An 18,162-nucleotide genomic window follows, 5' to 3' on the forward strand; every position below is an offset into this window, starting at 1 on the left:
GTCTTTTGAAGACCTTTAAATAAGTCTTAAACAGCTGATTTATGGAGGCTCAGCGACAGATTTTCTCAGTTCCAACTGTTTTTTTTTTAAGTCGATCACAAACCCTGGGGCCCATTCACATTGTGGGGGGCCAGGTACATGGTCGCTGGGAAGCGAGTAATCTCTTGGAATACGACCTCGTGTCACATCTGCGTGCGGAAAGACATGGTGAACGGCATGAGATTGCAAAACACTGCTGCTCCGATCCAAAAAAAATGCTGCAACCAATCAGTAGCCCCGAAGCATAATCATAACCCCATGCCTACACATGCCCCCTGCCCCCCTTTCCCACGTTTGGTTATTATTTGGTTATTAAGCATGTAATGATTCACCCATGTGTTACGTTGCAATTTTGTCTGTAGTTTTTTTTTCTTATCGTCTGTCATTAGCCCAAACACAACATGAGTATATCATGTGCATTTCTTAATTTACAGCCCTTGCCCATCCACTACTGGATGAAGGCCTACCCATGTGGTGTCAGCCATGTGATGTTTTGACGATACTTCACCATACTGCGCAATGCGGTTTGGTGAAAGGGGTGAGCCCAAGACCTGTTCATATATCACTCGCCACTGATGTTGACCGTAGCCAGGATCAAACTCTGGTCACTTATACTATAATATATTATTTTTATTTTACCAGGCAAGGATCCACTGAGCTATATCGCTCTTTTTCATAAACGACTTTGCCACAAATGATAGCTCAAAGCAGTGGCTTGTCACGTGGAAATTTATAGCAGGAAAATACTCTAAAACACATGTTTCCAAATGTGGAGGGAAAAAAACCACAGGATCCGGGGGAAAATCTACGAAACCATGGGGATAACATGCAAACTCCAAATATACAGACGTCAGCGTCGGGATCGAACCTACGACATCCTGTATACCAGGCGAGGTAGTTAAGATCTCAGTACCATGGAGCCCACTTGGTTCATAGTGCATTGTGCGAACCACTGCACCACCGCCGTACGCCTGCATTTATTTCTTCATAAATCGTAAACAATTAATTCTCGCAAACAAGATCAAATGCTTATGTCATAATACATATGAATCAATGGATTATAACATGAGTAATGGCTATGGTGCACCCATTAATACGCAGAAATTATTACGTAGCGTGGGACTCAAAACCAATTCTGATTGGTGGCATTAGTTTTTTTTTTCAGAGCAGGAGTATCTTTTGGTACAGCGCGATTATGCAACACAGTGTAGACATACAGCCATATTGTTTAGATGTCAACCACGTTGACCCGTTTTTTTACAGTTGAGCTTGTTGTTTTGTTGAGAGATCGCAATGTCATACGTACGTTAGTGCATCTTTCTCCCTTCAAGTATTCAATATCCCCGGAGCAGGGCGAACATAGGAGAAATAACAGAACAAGTCAAAGTCAAAAGAGAGCCTCTTCGCATTCCGCTGGGAGCTCCCGACAACCGACAGATCGCACCGATTCCCCCTTTTTTTCTTTTCGAAGGGATAACAAATTACAGTACAAATAATTCACTTCATGGGATATTTTTTTGCCAGTATCAAAGTATGAAAAACAAGAAAAGGTTTTAGCCTTTCTGGCAATAAAACAGGTGTTAAGATATCGATTTAAAGCTTTCGTGACTGCAGGGATTCATATTCTTGGTTCTTTCGGTAAAGTCACGTAGAAGGGAAATAATAAAATAATAATAACACATCATAATATTCTCACGACGTTTCGGCAACAACGCAAGCAGCCGTCCTCTTTCCGACAGCTCTGTTCTTCACCTGTTATTATTTTGTTATTTCCCTTCTACGTGACTTCACCGAAAGAACCAAGAATAAGGTGTTAAGATGTTCAAACACCAAATTGAAACCTTTTTGCAAGTCATCAAGTCTGCATTAACCACCCGTACTTGTGGTGAACACACATATAAAACAAGTTTCTATTTGGTATTCTTATTCTTAGGTTTTTTCGGTAAAGTCACGTAGGTAAAAAATTAAAATTAATAAAAGTAAAATAAAAATAAAATAAAAATCACGACGTTTCAGAGGCAACACAAGCTTCCGTCTTCAGGTGGAACCGTCACAGCACGATAGCTGTATCAAGTGATACAGCTATCGTGATACAGCTATCGTGCTGTGACGGTTCCACCTGTAGATGGAAGCTTGTGTTGCCTCCGAAACGTTGTGATTTTTTTTATTAATTTTAATTTTTTACCTACGTGACTTTACCAAAAAAACCTAAGAATATGAATCCTTGCAGTCACGAAAGCTTCAAATCTAGAATTTATATTTGGTGTTTGAACATCTTAACGCCTGCTTTATTGCCAGAAAGGGTAAAACCTTTTCTTATTTTTCATAATTCACTTGTGTTTGAGGAATACCTTTTTTTTCCTCCCGGTGGAGCAACAGAGTCATCATTAGTTGTTTACACTTAGCAGAAATGGAAATACATGAATCACAAGCGTTGTAACAGGCAATTTGCAAAACCATATTATCATTCCAAGTACAAACTAAAAAAATGCAGCTGTGCAAACAAACTCCACACAAGACCGAATCTGGGATATATCATGAAATGGACAGTGAATTGCAGTTTGGCATTAGAATTTGACAAGGACACTGCACCGATTTTCACATCGTTGCAACTTTTCAACGTTCCAAATAACGATCTCTTGTTACACTGTGAACCTTGGTTGCCCTCTTTTGTGAAATGAACATAAAATCATGTCAAAATCTGCAGGGCTGCCTTTTAATTTCGAACGAACAAATTTACTCGCGTCATCTGTAGTGTCAGGCGAGCCGGAAAATTTTATCTAAACAATTGTTTGAAATTATAAAAAAAATGTGCTTTACATAAATGTGGCATTAATAAACCACTGCAGACTTCAGCAAGATATACCACTATGCACACAAGCAGCATTCAACCGGAACATAAAACGTTTCAGAAAATGGTCACACAACTTTACACACTGGTGAGTGCTAACAAACATGCATCTTTAGAAACATGCACACTGAAAAAAAAGAAAGACCCGTGCGTTTTAAACTGCGTTTTGAAACGACGACTGCGCAAATGTCACGCCGGTACAAAAGAGGGAAACGCAGCGTTTATACAACGGTGGGACCGCTGCCGCGGTCTCGACCGTTATCTACAGAGTTCAAGACGTGGGCAGCGCAATTTGGCAGCACAACGAGGAGTCCTCAGTGTGCGCCCGACAGTTTCTTATCGGTGAATGTGTTTTACTGTGCACTGCACAATCTTGGCAGCGTTTGGAGCGGGGGGGAAAAAAATCACAAGCGCATCACTACCTCTGTGAAGTCTTTTTGTGAAAAAAAGTTTCACGAGTCTTTTCTTAATACATTTTTCCACTTTAACATCGGCAACATTTTTTTTTTAAAGATATCTGCCTACTGACCGTATATATATAAAATACGTGCATACATTTTCCGTGAACAGTTTTCATCCTTTGTGAAAAAGCCAACTCTCGCCAAATTGAATTATTATTTCAACCAAGACAACTAATCGGGTCGACCGATTAGTACAATGAACAATAACTCATTCATAAAGGCAGAAGGTCTAATGCCTTTTATTATTGCGTGCAAACGTACCCCCCCCCCCCAGCTAAATGTTGATCCTGGCAGGCAGCGTCTGCTGAAAAAGAATTTAATATGGAAATAAATATATATGCAGCAAGCATGGTAGGTGGCACCGAGCCTGGAAGAGCTACTCATACGTGGAATTTTCCATCGGACAAGCCACTGCTTAATGCAATATTAAAACAGGATTACGGTAAAATTTTACAGAAAAACTCGCACACAGCCCAACGATGAAATGCTGTTTTGATTGTGGTAAGCATTTATTTATCCGTATTTAGTGAGTTAACCGACTGAGTAATTCAAACCAAATCCTCATTTTTTTAAAAATCGAGTTTCGCATTTCAGGAAAGAGGCGGCATGTCACTTGTTACGCCGTAAATTCCAAACCGGTCAATAATGAAAATAGCCCATAACAAGCGACTTATAAAATATTGCAATAAATTGTGACGTTGATCCATCCAATCGAGTGAAAATGGAGGCTCTGCTACAAGGGCAAGATAAAAGCTGAAGACGACCGCTTGTGTTGCGATCGAAACGTCGTAGTTTTTTGTTATTTTCTTTGAACCTATCTACGTGACTTTACCGAAAGACCCAAAGAATATAAATTGTACACCGTGATATATTTCCATTTAAAAAACAATTAAGATCCAACTCTGAAATAAAATCTTTAAAATTGGGGTGGAAATCCCAGCTCTGTAGAGAGCATTGCTCAATCGATTAATTTGCTCAAGAGCTTGGAAAATGGGCATCAGGTGATAGCTGGCAGATATTGATTATGTCAACCACTCAAGCCATAACAATTAAACTCAATGGAATATCTGCAATTCTCTCATCGTCAATGAATATAATCACCCAGCAGCATCAGTCTATTTGGTACCATCAATGATACAATCACCCATACCTGACTTATATTCTAATTATGATTACTTCAAATTAAGTATACTTCAAATTAAGTATATTCATTTGTTTACCCTAGGAAGCATGAGCCAGCTTAAATAAACTTCTTCAGGAGGATCCAACATGGGATGTTTGACCAATTACTCAATGAGCATTTATGGATATAGTGGAAAATAAACCACACATAACAAAAGGCCACGAATTCTGCACAAATAAGCATCCTACTTGCTGTACTTGTTCCAATCCACTTCACAGCATCTGCAGCATGCGTGTACGTCTTGCAAACATATCAGCATGCTCTACGAACCAAGATATAATATACGAGTGAAACGTATTGATAAGTAAAATCCGCAACTATAATGTAGCATTGCTTATTTCTCCTTCCCAATTGGCATGGAATGCTGCCTGTGCTGTGCAATTTGTACTTACCGACTGGCCGTTCGTTTCATACAAGGGGCACTTCTGCTTAATCTTTGCCAACTCCATATTGACTTGCTTGCTGACGACAGCCATTGGGTTTCCACCTGTTGAAGAGGGCACGGGGAGCAAACGCAAGCGTTTGGACAACAACCAAAGCACATGCTATCACTATTATCATCTACCAATGTACAACTGAGCCTTGCTTGGGCCGCAGTGAGCCATAGCGGCGCAGTTCACAAGGCACCAGGCTTCTCTTGCAGTGCATAAGTCAAGCTGTGCCACTGACGTTACATGCAATAACGCGGTCGACATGCGTGTACATGACGTGGTGTTGCCATGTTCTCAGTGTACTGACTGAAGTCACATGCAATGAATGAGTCAACACCCATGTAGACAAACAAAACTACAGCTCTTTTTCAGAAGCAACCTGACCACAAGTGATAGCTGAACCAAGTGGCTTATCATATGGAAATTTATTTTAGCCAAAAACTCTAAATGTGGAGGGAAAAACCAAGGGAAGAACATGCAAACTCAAAATATAGAGCCGTCAGGGTCGGGATCGAACCCACGACCTCATGCATACCAGGCGAGGTAGTTAACATCTCGCCACAGTGGCGCAATGACGTGATGATTCCGTGTCCTCACAGTGCAATAAACTGAACGTCACACGCAATGAATGTGTCAATAGCCCTGCCACTGCCCAGGGCCTGAACCAGATTCAGATATTTTGAGACACTTGCGTATCACAATCTGGTTCCAGGATTCCAAATGTTTCAGTCGGTTTAAAACCGGTCTTTCAAGGCTGTGTCCCACCTAATCGGGACAGGCACAACACATCAAGCGGATGGAATTTTTTGTCAGGGTCAGGTTAAACTCCGTAAAAAAATATTCAATTAATATTAGCAACTAAAACTCCTGGGGGAGCAGTGGCGCAGGGGTTAACACACCGCAACATCAACCCAGCATTCCGAGTTCTATTCCCTGCAACGGGTAACGTTAGGTGGGGAGTTATATCTGAATTGGCCCTGGCTCTCCACCAACATCAACAAACCGCACTGAGTAGTGTGAAGTATGGTTAAATAAGCCCCGTGATCAACACGGTGCAGGGGGGGGGGACTTTATCCAGCAGTCAATTAACAAAGGGATGTAAAGAAATTATATATGTTTAAAATAGCTATAAATTAATAAATGGTGGTGGATGTTAACTCTTCATTTAAATAGAAATATTATGATACTAGGTACAATGTGACAAAATCCTCTATAAACTCTTATTGCAGCAGCTTTTTCTCCTACGACAGCAGTCATCCTGCTGTGTTTATTTTCACACCTGATGACGGTTGCTTGTGTTGCGATCGAAACTGACTTATCCGATGCCCATATATATATTTGTTTGGCATTCTTAAGGTTGAAAATGTTGTAATATATAGGAGATTATACAATGTCTGCAGAAAGGCCAATATATGTACTTGCCAAAAAATACATTACTCGAGAACAAAAATGCTAAATATTGGCAATGCTAAAATCACTTTCCATATAAATCTAGTTTTTTTTTCAGATATGAAGTTAACAGAGATATTATCAACAGAATTTGTTAAAAAGGACATGGAGTACATACCCAGGCCAGTTACCACCATCGCGCCAAGATCAGCCACGTAGTTTCCCTTCCGAAACGTGGCCACACGACCTCCCACTCGGTCCTGGACGACAGAAAAAAAACACTCGCACAACTAAAACAGTGGAATCTGGATCTAAGAAACCTTACATAGGCATAGTTCTAGTATAAGCAATATTTTCTGACATTAGTTGCCTTCCGCCTTGCCCCGTTGGGGCTTCGACATGAGAGTCCAGATTACGCCAAGACTACAGCTTTGAAAGCGTAAATGCACAATCTTTGGATGTTATACGCATGCACACCATTTACAGATGCGTTCTAAAGATGATAGCAGTTCAGTACTTCTACACACGATATATATAAAAAAAACCTTGTGAAAAGATAACAAACAAGAAACGTACCCTGGCCTCCAGAATGGTGACATCCATGCCAAAGCTTTGCAGTTGCCGCGCGGCAGCGAGCCCCGAAACCCCTGCTCCGATCACCATCACCTTTCCCACTTTCTTTACTGCGGTGCCAAGAGCAACACGGGGCGGTTACAACATTTCAAAGGGCTTTTGCCCAGACAGCACACACGAAATGGTCGGCAGAACGCCGCGCGGCCGCGAGCGAGAAGGCGAGACCGTGGGACGTGCCTGGCAGGGGCTTGACGCGCTTGAATATCCCGAAGTTAATGAGCCCGTGACGCTCCAAGTAGTTGAACACGCGATGCACGAGCTGTGCGTCGCCTGCAGCGCACGTAAACACATCAGCATTACCATCATCGGTCATGATCAATCCACTGCTGGGTGAAGGCCCCCCCCTCCCAAGCCGTTGCTATCTCTCGCGGTCCCTTGACGCTTCAGCCATCGGATCTTACATTTAAATATAGTACCTTCACATGAGGCGGGCAAATGCAGAGTTGTTGCGATTCAGGGACAACAGTACGAACCATAGATCTAGTGCTTGACAATAGCACACAAACTGTAGCTGTATAATTACCCAATGACGGGAAAGTTAGCGACAGTTTACAAAAGCAGTCCAAGTGTGACGATAATGGGAAAACACATTACAACTTTGTATGATTTCAGTAACCAAGAGTGACATTTACAGGCTATCTGTTTTTGTTTTTGCCTAATGTGTGCCATAATAACTATGGTGTTTGAGAATGTGGATAAGTGCTTACTGTTGTAAGGAGACTCCAGCTGTTGCAACATCTGCTCAAATGTGAGCTGTGTCTTGGGCTGGTCGAGCCAGAGTTGCAGCTGCGTGGACACAAATCAAGCTTTTTAATAATTGAAGTTGTTTTTATGTATGCATGTTGAACTTCTTTCACACCGTACGCAGCCAACTGTGCTATTTCCAACAAAAATGCCTGGTGGGGGTGCAGTGGTCAACCCAATTCACCATGAACCAAGCTGCAAAGGTTTTTATTCTCTGCCACAGCTTACATTAAGTGGGGAGTGATATATATGGACTGGCCCTGGCTCTCCACCAACGTCAAGAAAGAATGCACAATGTTAAATTTGGGACTTCTCTTATTTATTTGCAAAATTTCCAGCTCTGGGCATGTGTTAAAGTGCATCGCCCACTAGCGTAAGTAAGAGGTCATTAAATATAGGTCAATGCATTTTGTGTTAGGAATTTCAAACATCACATTGCACAGTCCTCATAAAAGTCTTGAAACCTAGTGAGGCCCACTGCACCACCATTCCACCCCTTCCTGGATACATTATAAGCAGCTATTATTATAATTCTTCATCATCAACGGCCATGGGCAATCCACTGCCAGATGAAGGGCTCCCTAAACCGCCACCGCCTCTCACAATCCTGCAATGGTAATATTCCTCCATGTACCTTCACACGAACTTGTTTCATCGCTCCATTTCCTTGGTGGACGAATTATAATTGAAATGTTTACAAGTCCACAATCTGTGAACGAGCCCCTTGTTTTTTTGGCAGCAAGTTGGAGCCTCGTAGGGCATCACGGCTGTGTGGGAAGTTCAGAGGAGAGGTAGCGATCTAGGAGGGGGGAGATGCAGGGGGTCGTTGCACACCGTGCGATTGCGGATGTACAGGAAGGCCTTCTGTGTCTGCGGATTGCCGTTGACGATGTCGGGGAAGCAGGCGGCCTCTTGCGAGGTCATGCGGTCGTGCGGCAGGCGGCTCTGGAACGCTGCCCCTTCCAGGCCTGTCACAACACGCCCACACTCACCCGCTCACTTGTGCACCAGTGCCAGCCTGTTTTTGTTGTTGTTCCACATGCTCTCCTTGAGATAATTCGGCTTATTTCAATGTCATTTACTTAGGCAGGCATGCGCCTATTGCGATCCATTTACTTTGGCTCCATGCCATGTTATAAAAGCTTATGTAAGCACACACACACAAGCACTGTGCACATAGGCGTGTTGGTATACAGAAGAATACTGCTGTACAGCTGTATTATAATTTCAGGATATCATATTTTATTCATACAATGACTTTAAATGTCTTGAGTGTTTAGTAAATGTATCTGCTGTCATTTTAGTCAAGTAACCTCTCCATAGCTCCCAGTGAAATGAGAATGTCTGATCGAGTAACTCCTGAACTTAAAATGCTGAAATAAAACAAACATAAACACAGCTGGCAACAAATGTGGGCATGAATCCTTCAGCCTTCTTGGCTCCACTGCTCAACCCGTAAGAATTTATTTTTTTCCCCATATTTGTACAATAGTTTTTTTTGTTAATAAAAGCTAGGAAGTTACACCATTAACTTTCAGAGTGTAAACCCCCCCCCAAAAGACTTCATACGTACCCCACAGACTTTGTCCCCTCTGCCCCATGTTCTCCACTTATGGGGTACACAGTACACACGTATACTCAAATAAACACATAGACAAAGACAAATAGAGACACGCAAACTCTCACAGCACGACGACAATTCCATAACTGTAATCAAATTGGGAAAGATAGATGTAGGAAAATATTTTTTAAAGCTCTCACCGGACGGCTCATCGATGTCGCTGTCTTCCTCCTCCTCGGGAGGCGGGGGAGGCGGTGGAGGGGGCACAGTAATCTGCCTCCGCTCCTTCTCGGCCTTGCGCTCTTCCTCAGAGTAGTACTCGTCCTCCGAGAGGTTGGCCAGACTCTCGTCCATCTCGCGGTACTCCACCTGGCAAGACAATGGCCGAGAAAAGGGCAGGAGGGGGGTCACAGGGTCATCATGGGGGGGGGGGGGTCGCAACAATTACACTGGTCAACACACTTTTTCTGGCATAAGGTATTCAAACGGTTTTAAGGTAATTTTGGGGTGCTGATTCCAAATCTGGCATCGAGTTTTTGTCTATCACATCACGTTTTTGAGATATCAAATATTGCATTTTCAATAGAAACTGCAGAAGAAAAATATTAAATAAATGTGGATATCTACATAAAATGATATTATAAACACACTATCCTAAAAATACAGCACCATATTTTAACACTAAAGCAGTCACTGACTCGCAACAACTTGCAATCATAAGTGACAAGAGTTAATTTCTGGTAATATCAATGAAAATGGGGTATGCCGATAGTATAAAAATGAGATGTGATAGAGCAAATCTGAGATCAGATTTGGAATCAGCACCCTGAAATTAGTCCAGGCCAGAAAAAAATGTTTTTTTTTGTTGACCAGTGTAATAAATGTGGGCAGCAGCAGTTGGGTTCATTTACGAGCTCTCCGATGTTTTATTTTGGTTCTACCAAGTGTTGTGTGGTATGATGTTGGACGTTTCGCTCCATGTGCTGGGCACTTCTTCAGGAAAAATAAATTCAGAAGCTCCTAGTGCATGGAGCAAAACGTCGGACATCATGCTGGACAACATGTGGTAAAACCCGAAAACACATTGGAGAGATGTACACAAAGGCAAAAAATCCTACACAGCAATAAGTTCATTCATTGTTAATCTCTATTGGCAGCCAAAAGGTGCTGAGCATTAGCCATGAAAAGCACGGTATTAGTGTTTCATGATGACCACCCACAACCATGAATCCGTTAATTTGATTTTGTATAAAGACGGCATTTTATTGGAATATATGAGGCAAAATCTTGTACATACCTACCAAGGCTGATTCCAATGCTGTCCGAGACTAATTTCAAGCTTTAGAAATGGAAAAAAATAAGACTTCAGACTAAACTATTTTTTTTATTTTGCCAGGTAAGGCACACATAAGCTATATTGCTCATTTTCAGAAGCGATCTGTCCACAAATGATAGCTCAACGAAGTGGCTTATCATGTGGAAATTTATAGCAACCAAATACTTAAAACGCATGTTTTTAAATGTGGAGGGAAAATTTGGAGGATCTGGAGAAAAATCCATGCTACCATGTGGGAGAGCATGCAAACTTCAAATATACCGTTGTCAGGGTCGGGATCGAACCCATGGCCTTGTGTATACCAGGCGAGGTAGTTAACATCTCAGCCAATTTTTTCAGCTATCATTTATGGCCAGATAACTTCTGAAAAAGAGCTATATAGCTCAGTGGGCCTTACCTGGTCAAAAAAAAAAAATGGGTTTAAATTTCTGACCGCGCCTTCACAGCGTATTACCAAGCCAGTCGTCGAGAGATGCCTTTTCATTTTGTTGCCAAGATTTACATCGAGAAACTCCTGCAAAGCCTTCATAAATCAGAAGCAACACTGTCAAATAAATCTAATGTCAAAAGAAACATTTGCAACACTGTGCTCAGCACAGATATTCACTCTTTCAATGTTCCCTTTCCAACGGTTATAAAAAGACAAAGAACTAGTGTTCCATGAATACACACCAGGACAGAGTGGCCCATATGCTGCCCCTGCTGTTGAGCCGGTCACAACAAAAGGCCACACCGTACCGGGTGGACAAGGGAGGGGGGGACAGACAGATGTAAGAAGCATGGAATGGCACCGCCGTGGAGGTGCCGTGCTAGTTCCAGACTGTCTCGCTGTGTTAGAAATGCAACGTAGAAATAGTTTTGCATCCGCAAGGCCACCTTCGCATTGCTCGGCTCAGAGGAGAGCATTTGTTAATTCTGCAATGGGCACTCAACTGCTCATTGCAATACAAAGACACAGCTGTGAATGGCGACGATACATTCGGTGCTCCCTGAATAGGAATTGCCTTTGGCAAGACGAATTAACAGACATTCATGTTAACCAACCGTTTTGTGCAAAATAACTAGGGTTTGCCTTTCCTACATTAAATTAGGAAGACAATTCTGTGTTTTTGGGTTGTACCACGTCTTGTTCAATACAACCCGAAAACACGCCAGATAGTTATAAAGCACAACTGCAAAGTATGTATGTAGAACTTCTTTCGCACCGTACGTAGCGAACCCATGCTAATTGGAGATGTGGGGAAGGACATCAAAATAAACACAAAAAAGCAGTTATAAATAATTGAATATTAAATCTAGAAAGTGTTACCAAGTTAAAAAAATATCCCCCTCTAGTATTCAATTGGTGCAGATATGATGCTTGCAATGACTTATAATAATTGAATATATTTTGTTGCTATGAAACGAAGTAGAGGACCGAATTACAGCCCATAGGCCATAGGCTTTCCCAACCCCGCTTTCAACCTGTATCAGCCCATTCCAGACCAGGTCCTTCCACACATTCATCCACACCCTTTTGTTGAGATACACTGCTCCCAGGACAAACAGCCAAGCATGCTTTCCATATAAACGAATGCTCCCTATCCTCGGCGGAGCACAAGCTGAAAATGGCCTCTCCATCATGAAATCGGACCATGATTTTGCACACAGGTGCAAATGGACATGTATCGTTTGTAGGCTGCTGCCAACTGGTAGGCCTCAGGTGGCCACGGGCCGGATGTAAATTAACCAGTGGACCAGATTCCGTCCGCAGGCTACCTTGCCATGCCGGTGCAGACCAGGCTCGGTCCCTGTACACATTTATTCACAATGGTTTGTTCACAGAATTCAATCCACACTGTGGCTCGTTGTATATGCCTATCCCAGGTTCCGTGGAAATGTAGCCTCAGTGTGGCCATGGCTTCCATCCCGCCTGTCTGCTGTGCTCTTGCAGCCTGATGCATCACGAGAGCATAAAGTATTTTTGTTTTTATCAATGCTACAAACGTGAATGTGTCCACACAGCATTTCCAGTTTCACTGCGCGGCAAATGTGCAAGCCATTAAACGATAATGCGAGCTGATCCATATCTAGATACTCCACTAAAACAAGATAAATTACGAAAACATTTTCATTCAAAAGCCTCTGCGTGTCTACGATTGACCGCAACACAGTACGCTCATTAAATATACGCTGTCCTACATTGACGGCTCTGATGTTCCTACAACGTACGCGCATAAGCCGGTCATTGATACGTCGCGGTTCGGCCGCACAACACACACGGTCTTTGATCACTGGGACGTCTGTAAATGGATCACCCAGCGAGAAAACGCTCTTGACGTCGCAATAACAATGTCCCTCCCGCTCCCGGCGTTCGCCTTCTCAACCACGTTTCACAAACATCCCTCAGATCTCACCGCCTACTAGCCATTATAATTGTCAATGCGTCGCAGACTATATTAATAAATGGCAGCAGTATAGATATATACACGCGCGCGCACACACACACACTGGTCCCCTCTCCATTGTGAGATGAGGCCATGATTTGCATACAGGTGCAGAACGGACAAAACAAGGAACACCACCACCACACCACATCACCCGTTCGTTATGAGCAGCCCACCTCTTCCGCGCTTCGCACCCAATTCTGGATTCTGGACTATTTTGTGAACCACACACGGTGGCTACACATCCACGGCAGGATTCGCTCGCATGGCGGAGAGAGAGAGATAAATAAATGCGGGTTTACAGCCACAATGCAAGCGACGGCAAAGCCTTGGATTGAGGGAAGGAGCGAGCGAGGCGGAACAAGGGTGACACACGGTCCAGGGACGGCTGCAAAAGGACACAGCGCCCCTTGCTGGACACGGGCAGAGATGTCATCATAGGGATGCCACTAACACACAACCACACAAAACTCACAAGGCGTTAAAACTACCTGAACGGCTGGAGAAACACTTATACAACAGTGGACCGAGACACGGGATGGATGTAGCGTGCATGTAATTTGTCTGAAACACTCCAGAAAACAGGGCCCTCTGTTTCAGCACTCGTCGAGATCCAAAGCGTTACATTCCGATTTCCCGTTGCGCCAAAGGCCACTTTTGGCCTTCGTGTAACCAAGCAAGGCTGATAAACATCTAGCTCGGGCAGTAGAGAAGTGCATGGCTGGGCTCAAACGTACAGGACAACAGAGGAAGGGGGCAGGCCGGGCTCAGACAAAGGCAGCAAGCGGGTGGAGGGCGCAAGTGCACCACACAAAGGGCCAGACACGAAAGGGTGTGGATTTACGCCAACTACAGAGTTGGATATCTCGTGGCAAATGAGGTAGAAAGAGAGAGACAGTGGAAGAGATTGCAGCGAGATGAATTAAAAAAACTACTGTACTGTAACCGAGGCCTTCTTCTCGGACAGGGGAGGAATGGAACAACATGGGTGGGTGGGTGGGAGGGGGAGGCCTTTGCCCCAGCAGTGGGAAGTTACAGGCGACAACAAGGCACGGCAAGGCTGGATTATGCAGACCGCGCAAAGCGCATGCTGTACAGGGTTGGGCAGAGATGCAGGATGTGTCAGGTCAGATAAGACCAGGGCAGGGGAAGGGGCATCGCAGCGCGAGAAATGGTGAAAAGGAGGAGACAAATTGGGGGCCTCCAAATGGGCCCTCGGCCAGGCCAGGCGAAGGCATGGCAGGCGAGGCTTTTTTGACTTCACCTTGGGCCTCTCCTAAGGTGGGTGACGTGAGATCAGGTCACAGGGTATGGGCGAACGAATAGAGGGCCCCAGGGCACTGGCAGACGGTCGGTGTTGGAGTGAGTGGGCGACGGGTGGCTCAGGTCAGACCGTGGAACGGGAGAGGTCAGGGCCCATAAAGCCAGGCTACATGGAAGGTCAGGTCATGACCTGGCCCCAGAAGGGGGTGCTAGAGACCCACCCCCCACACACACACACACCCGCCCCACATCGGCCTTCTCGTGATAAAGTGAGGTGAAGGCGAGGTAGGTCAGCTCAGGTGACGGTCAGCTCAGGTTAGATGAGGTCAGGTCATGGGCAATTGGTGCTAGGGGAGGGGGGGCATGACCCCGCGAGCGGGGGTGCTGAAAGCTGTGGTGGTGGTGTGTGTGGGGGGGGCTGTGTGTGGGGGGGGCTGTGTGGGGGGGGGCTGTGAGGGGGGGGCTGTGTGAGGGGGGCTGTGTGGGGGGGGGCTGTGTGGGGGGGGGGGCTGTGTGGGGGGGGGGCTGTGTGGGGGGGGGGGGCTGTGTGGGGGGGGGGCTGTGTGGGGGGGGGCTGTGTGGGGAGGGGGCTGTGTGTGGGGGGGCTGTGTGTGGGGGGGGGGCTGTGTGGGGTGGGGGGCTGTGTGGGGGGGGGCTGTGTGGGGGGGGGCTGTGTGTGGGGGGGGTCCTAGGCCTCTCCTAGGTCGACACAGCCTCAAATGAGTACCTGGTGCGGTGTGTTAACATCGCCACTGGGGAGACAAAGGCGACCGGGCGTGGTGCTGGCCACCCACCCCCTCGTGTGCCGAACCGGCCTTCATAGCTGCTACTTGCTAACAACACTTGCCCCTAGTCTGTTAAAGCCATACGGGGGATCTTTGTCTTTGTGTGTGTGTGGGGTGTGATGTGGTGTGTGGGGAGCCCCACCTTGGCCCTCTTCCTGCGGCTCGTCCTGCGACCCTCGGGGGTCTCGGCCGTGCCACCACCGCCGCCGCCGCCGCCGTCGGCCTCGGCCTCGGCGCCGGGCGAGACGCGCTCCTTCTTGCGCGGGGTGCGCTCGGAGGCGCCGCCCGCCTCGACCGCCTCGTTGCCCGCCACCGCAACCTCGACCCCGCGCTCCTCCTTCTGCTGCTGCTGCTGCTTCAGAGTCGACATTGGCGGTGTGTCTCGTGAATTATTACAATGAAACAACAACAACACTGAGTGTTGAGACACTGGAGCACCGGCAGAGGACCCCCAACGCGTCCCTCTTCCACCACCACGGGACACACAAAAGCGGGCAAGGAGACGGCGGATCGATCCGCGAGTAATCTACGGCGTCGATTCCAGCGCTGTCGAATCGATTTTTTTTTTTACACCACACAATTTCATTTTTTCTTTACGATAATAAGCGAACGCTTGCAGATTGTGGGGGTGGTGGCGGGGCATTTTTGGAGTCGCGAGAAAGTCGTAAGCGCGTCGGCGGCGTTAATTGAACTCGCGCTTTGCTTTAAAGTTTTAAGGAAATCGAATCGACCGATGTTTGTACGTTCCAAGTCGATTCACGGGTGGGCGTGGTCCGGGCGCGCGGGATGTGACGAGGCAGCTCATTGGTCGAGCCTCGATGCGCTGCTATGAGCGCCGCTTCGATTGGCTGCACGTTTACCCCCCGATTCTCAAGGGCTCGATTCGCGCAAGATTAATCGAATCGCTAGGGAATTCAATCGCGAGACTCCGCACAGATGGATTGCAGAATCCCTAAAATCTCCACCGCAGTTGGCAACATGCTTCACGTCGCAAGTGTTCATCCCGTGTTGCCATTGCACAGTGGGGCTGTAGGGGTGGCCACGAGATGGCAGAATGGAAAGTGGATTATTGAATCCAACTGTGCAGAGTTTTTTTAGCGTTCAAGTTCATTTATTTGGTAAAGCCCTGTGGGCCATTCGGCTCTTGAATCGGGTGCAACCGCAACAAACAAAAAGCAAAAACATGAACAAGAAAACATCTTAAAGTGAATATGTCACTAAGTGCAAACAGAAAATCCTAGAAAAGACAGCAAAATTTCCAGAAAAAAAGCACCGTGTGTTCCTTCCCCACTTATTTATTGCCGAGTGTTCTGCCACATTAAGGAAAACACTCATTAACTGACCAAACCTGTTAGCAGGGCCTTCCTGAAAAGTGTTTTGAGACTCGGCGAGACTTTTCTGGATAAAAAACTTTTTTTTTTCATCGGATAAAAATAAAGCTGACGAGCGTAACGGGAACAGGTGTAAGTAATGTTCATGTCGCTTTGGTGCAAATCTGAGAAATATGCCTGGCCATGGTCTGTTTTGACAGCTTTGAATCGTTACCGACCCACTGTGACAATGCACGTTTCTGAACATAAGATGGAGTCGTCGGTCATGTAAAAACCGCATTAATTTGTTGATGGATAACTTCATTGGCAACGTCAGCGTGGTCACACTGGGCGATGTGGAAGGGGATTCCAGCCTCCATGAGACGGTGTGGACAGCCACGATGTTTAACAGGGCCCCAGAAATTGACCACTAAAAAGTTAATGTTTTTTTAGTCCTTTAATCGGCTTAATAGTCTGAACCGTAAAGTGGAATTGGGGCAGTGACATGGCCGAGTGAGTGGTCGTCGGTTGGGCAGTTGATGCAGAGATTTGCGGTTCAAACCCCACGGCCACCCTGGTTAATCCTGTAGGTATTCTAACCAGAGGTGCAGGCGATCTCCTTCACAGGGAAGGCTAAATATCCCCGTCGTATCAGGGTCCAGCTTTGCCAAATCTAAGCTAAGGCTCCCATCACCCCAGTTCTTTCTCGTTGCCTTACAAACGTTTTGGAACATGTCACGTCAAAATAAATTCGCAGTTGCGGCCGCAAGTCATAAGAGACCGACATGAATCTTGATTGGTAGAGCAGTGATTATAAATCACAAAGACTCAGATGTAAAGAAAACATCGCAACCCCTGAATCCTGGCCATTTTTGAAATTGGTGTGTATTGAAACATGAATCTTGATTTGAAGCTTTCGTGACTGCAGGAATCCATACTCTTTGGTTCTTTCGGTAAAGTCACGTAGGTAGATGGGGTCCACTTTATGCCCCCCTTCTCTCTCTCCCCCTATTGTCGAGGCCTATATAACTACGTTCCACGGCAGATCTCTCGCCTACTTCAGCAGTTTTTTCTTGCTGTGGTCCCACCTGATGACGATTGCTTGTGTTGCGATCGAAACGTCGTGATTGATTATTTTTCTACCGACGTGACTTTACCGAAAGAACCAAAGAGTATTTAAACATGCTTAATTATTAGTGGTGACAATCGATTCATAATTGTATTTTCATACCCAAGTTCACAATGCAAGTGAAATGACCACACTGAAGGTTTGTCATTGATGAATGGTAAAACGTTTACCAGTATTCACATTAAATAAACTTGAGCTTACTAACTCCTGGCAAGTCTGTCCTATGTGTTTTTAGAAACCCTTTCCCCACATTTCTCGTGTCGTCCCGTGTCCGTTTCGTTACACAACTAGTTAATACCCAAATTAAAGACTCAAACATGGCATCTCCTGGCTTTGACATTTCTCAAAGTCACTGGTGGAACCATCAACGGCATCGGAGCATCAACAAGAAAATAAAAAGATATAAGCCACAGTGCGACTGGGGGCCATGCAACCCAAAACTATGGGCCGTGTAGTAAAACCACTCATCTGCACTCCTTCAATGCAGGAATAGCATAACATCACCAACTCTCTCCAGAAGCCCTCTTGTGGCAAGCAGACACAGCGGCATTTTGCTGCCGAACATATTGCCATACGCAAGAATAATAATCGATGTTCATTTCAGTCTTTGGGAAATGTTCA

General features: G+C 45.4%; 1 protein-coding gene across 5 annotated transcripts in view; it reads right to left on the reverse strand.

The window, feature by feature from the left end:
• KDM1A (lysine demethylase 1A) overlaps positions 1–15,590 on the reverse strand; it is a 31,753-nt gene extending 16,163 nt beyond the window's left edge. For 2 of the 5 annotated variants that reach the window (XM_078878214.1, XM_078878213.1), the window contains exons 1-10: positions 15,245–15,590; positions 9,493–9,661; positions 9,305–9,340; positions 8,566–8,699; positions 7,695–7,773; positions 7,165–7,257; positions 6,931–7,037; positions 6,533–6,614; positions 4,927–5,021; positions 1,346–1,363 (exon numbers count right to left, since the gene is read on the reverse strand). In XM_078878214.1, the coding sequence (XP_078734340.1) occupies positions 1,346–1,363; positions 4,927–5,021; positions 6,533–6,614; positions 6,931–7,037; positions 7,165–7,257; positions 7,695–7,773; positions 8,566–8,699; positions 9,305–9,340; positions 9,493–9,661; positions 15,245–15,472 (1,041 nt within the window). In that variant the 5' untranslated portion in view covers positions 15,473–15,590. Of the gene's footprint in view, positions 1–1,345; positions 1,364–4,926; positions 5,022–6,532; positions 6,615–6,930; positions 7,038–7,164; positions 7,258–7,694; positions 7,774–8,565; positions 8,700–9,304; positions 9,341–9,492; positions 9,662–13,230; positions 13,387–15,244 lie in introns of those variants that run through there. The other 3 variants (XM_078878216.1, XM_078878215.1, XM_078878217.1) reach the window with 2 other exon arrangements.
• Positions 15,591–18,162: the final 2,572 nt, after the last annotated feature.

This window comes from Lampetra fluviatilis, chromosome 50 (genome assembly GCF_964198595.1).
Source record: "Lampetra fluviatilis chromosome 50, kcLamFluv1.1, whole genome shotgun sequence".
NCBI classification, from domain to species: domain Eukaryota; kingdom Metazoa; phylum Chordata; class Hyperoartia; order Petromyzontiformes; family Petromyzontidae; genus Lampetra; species Lampetra fluviatilis.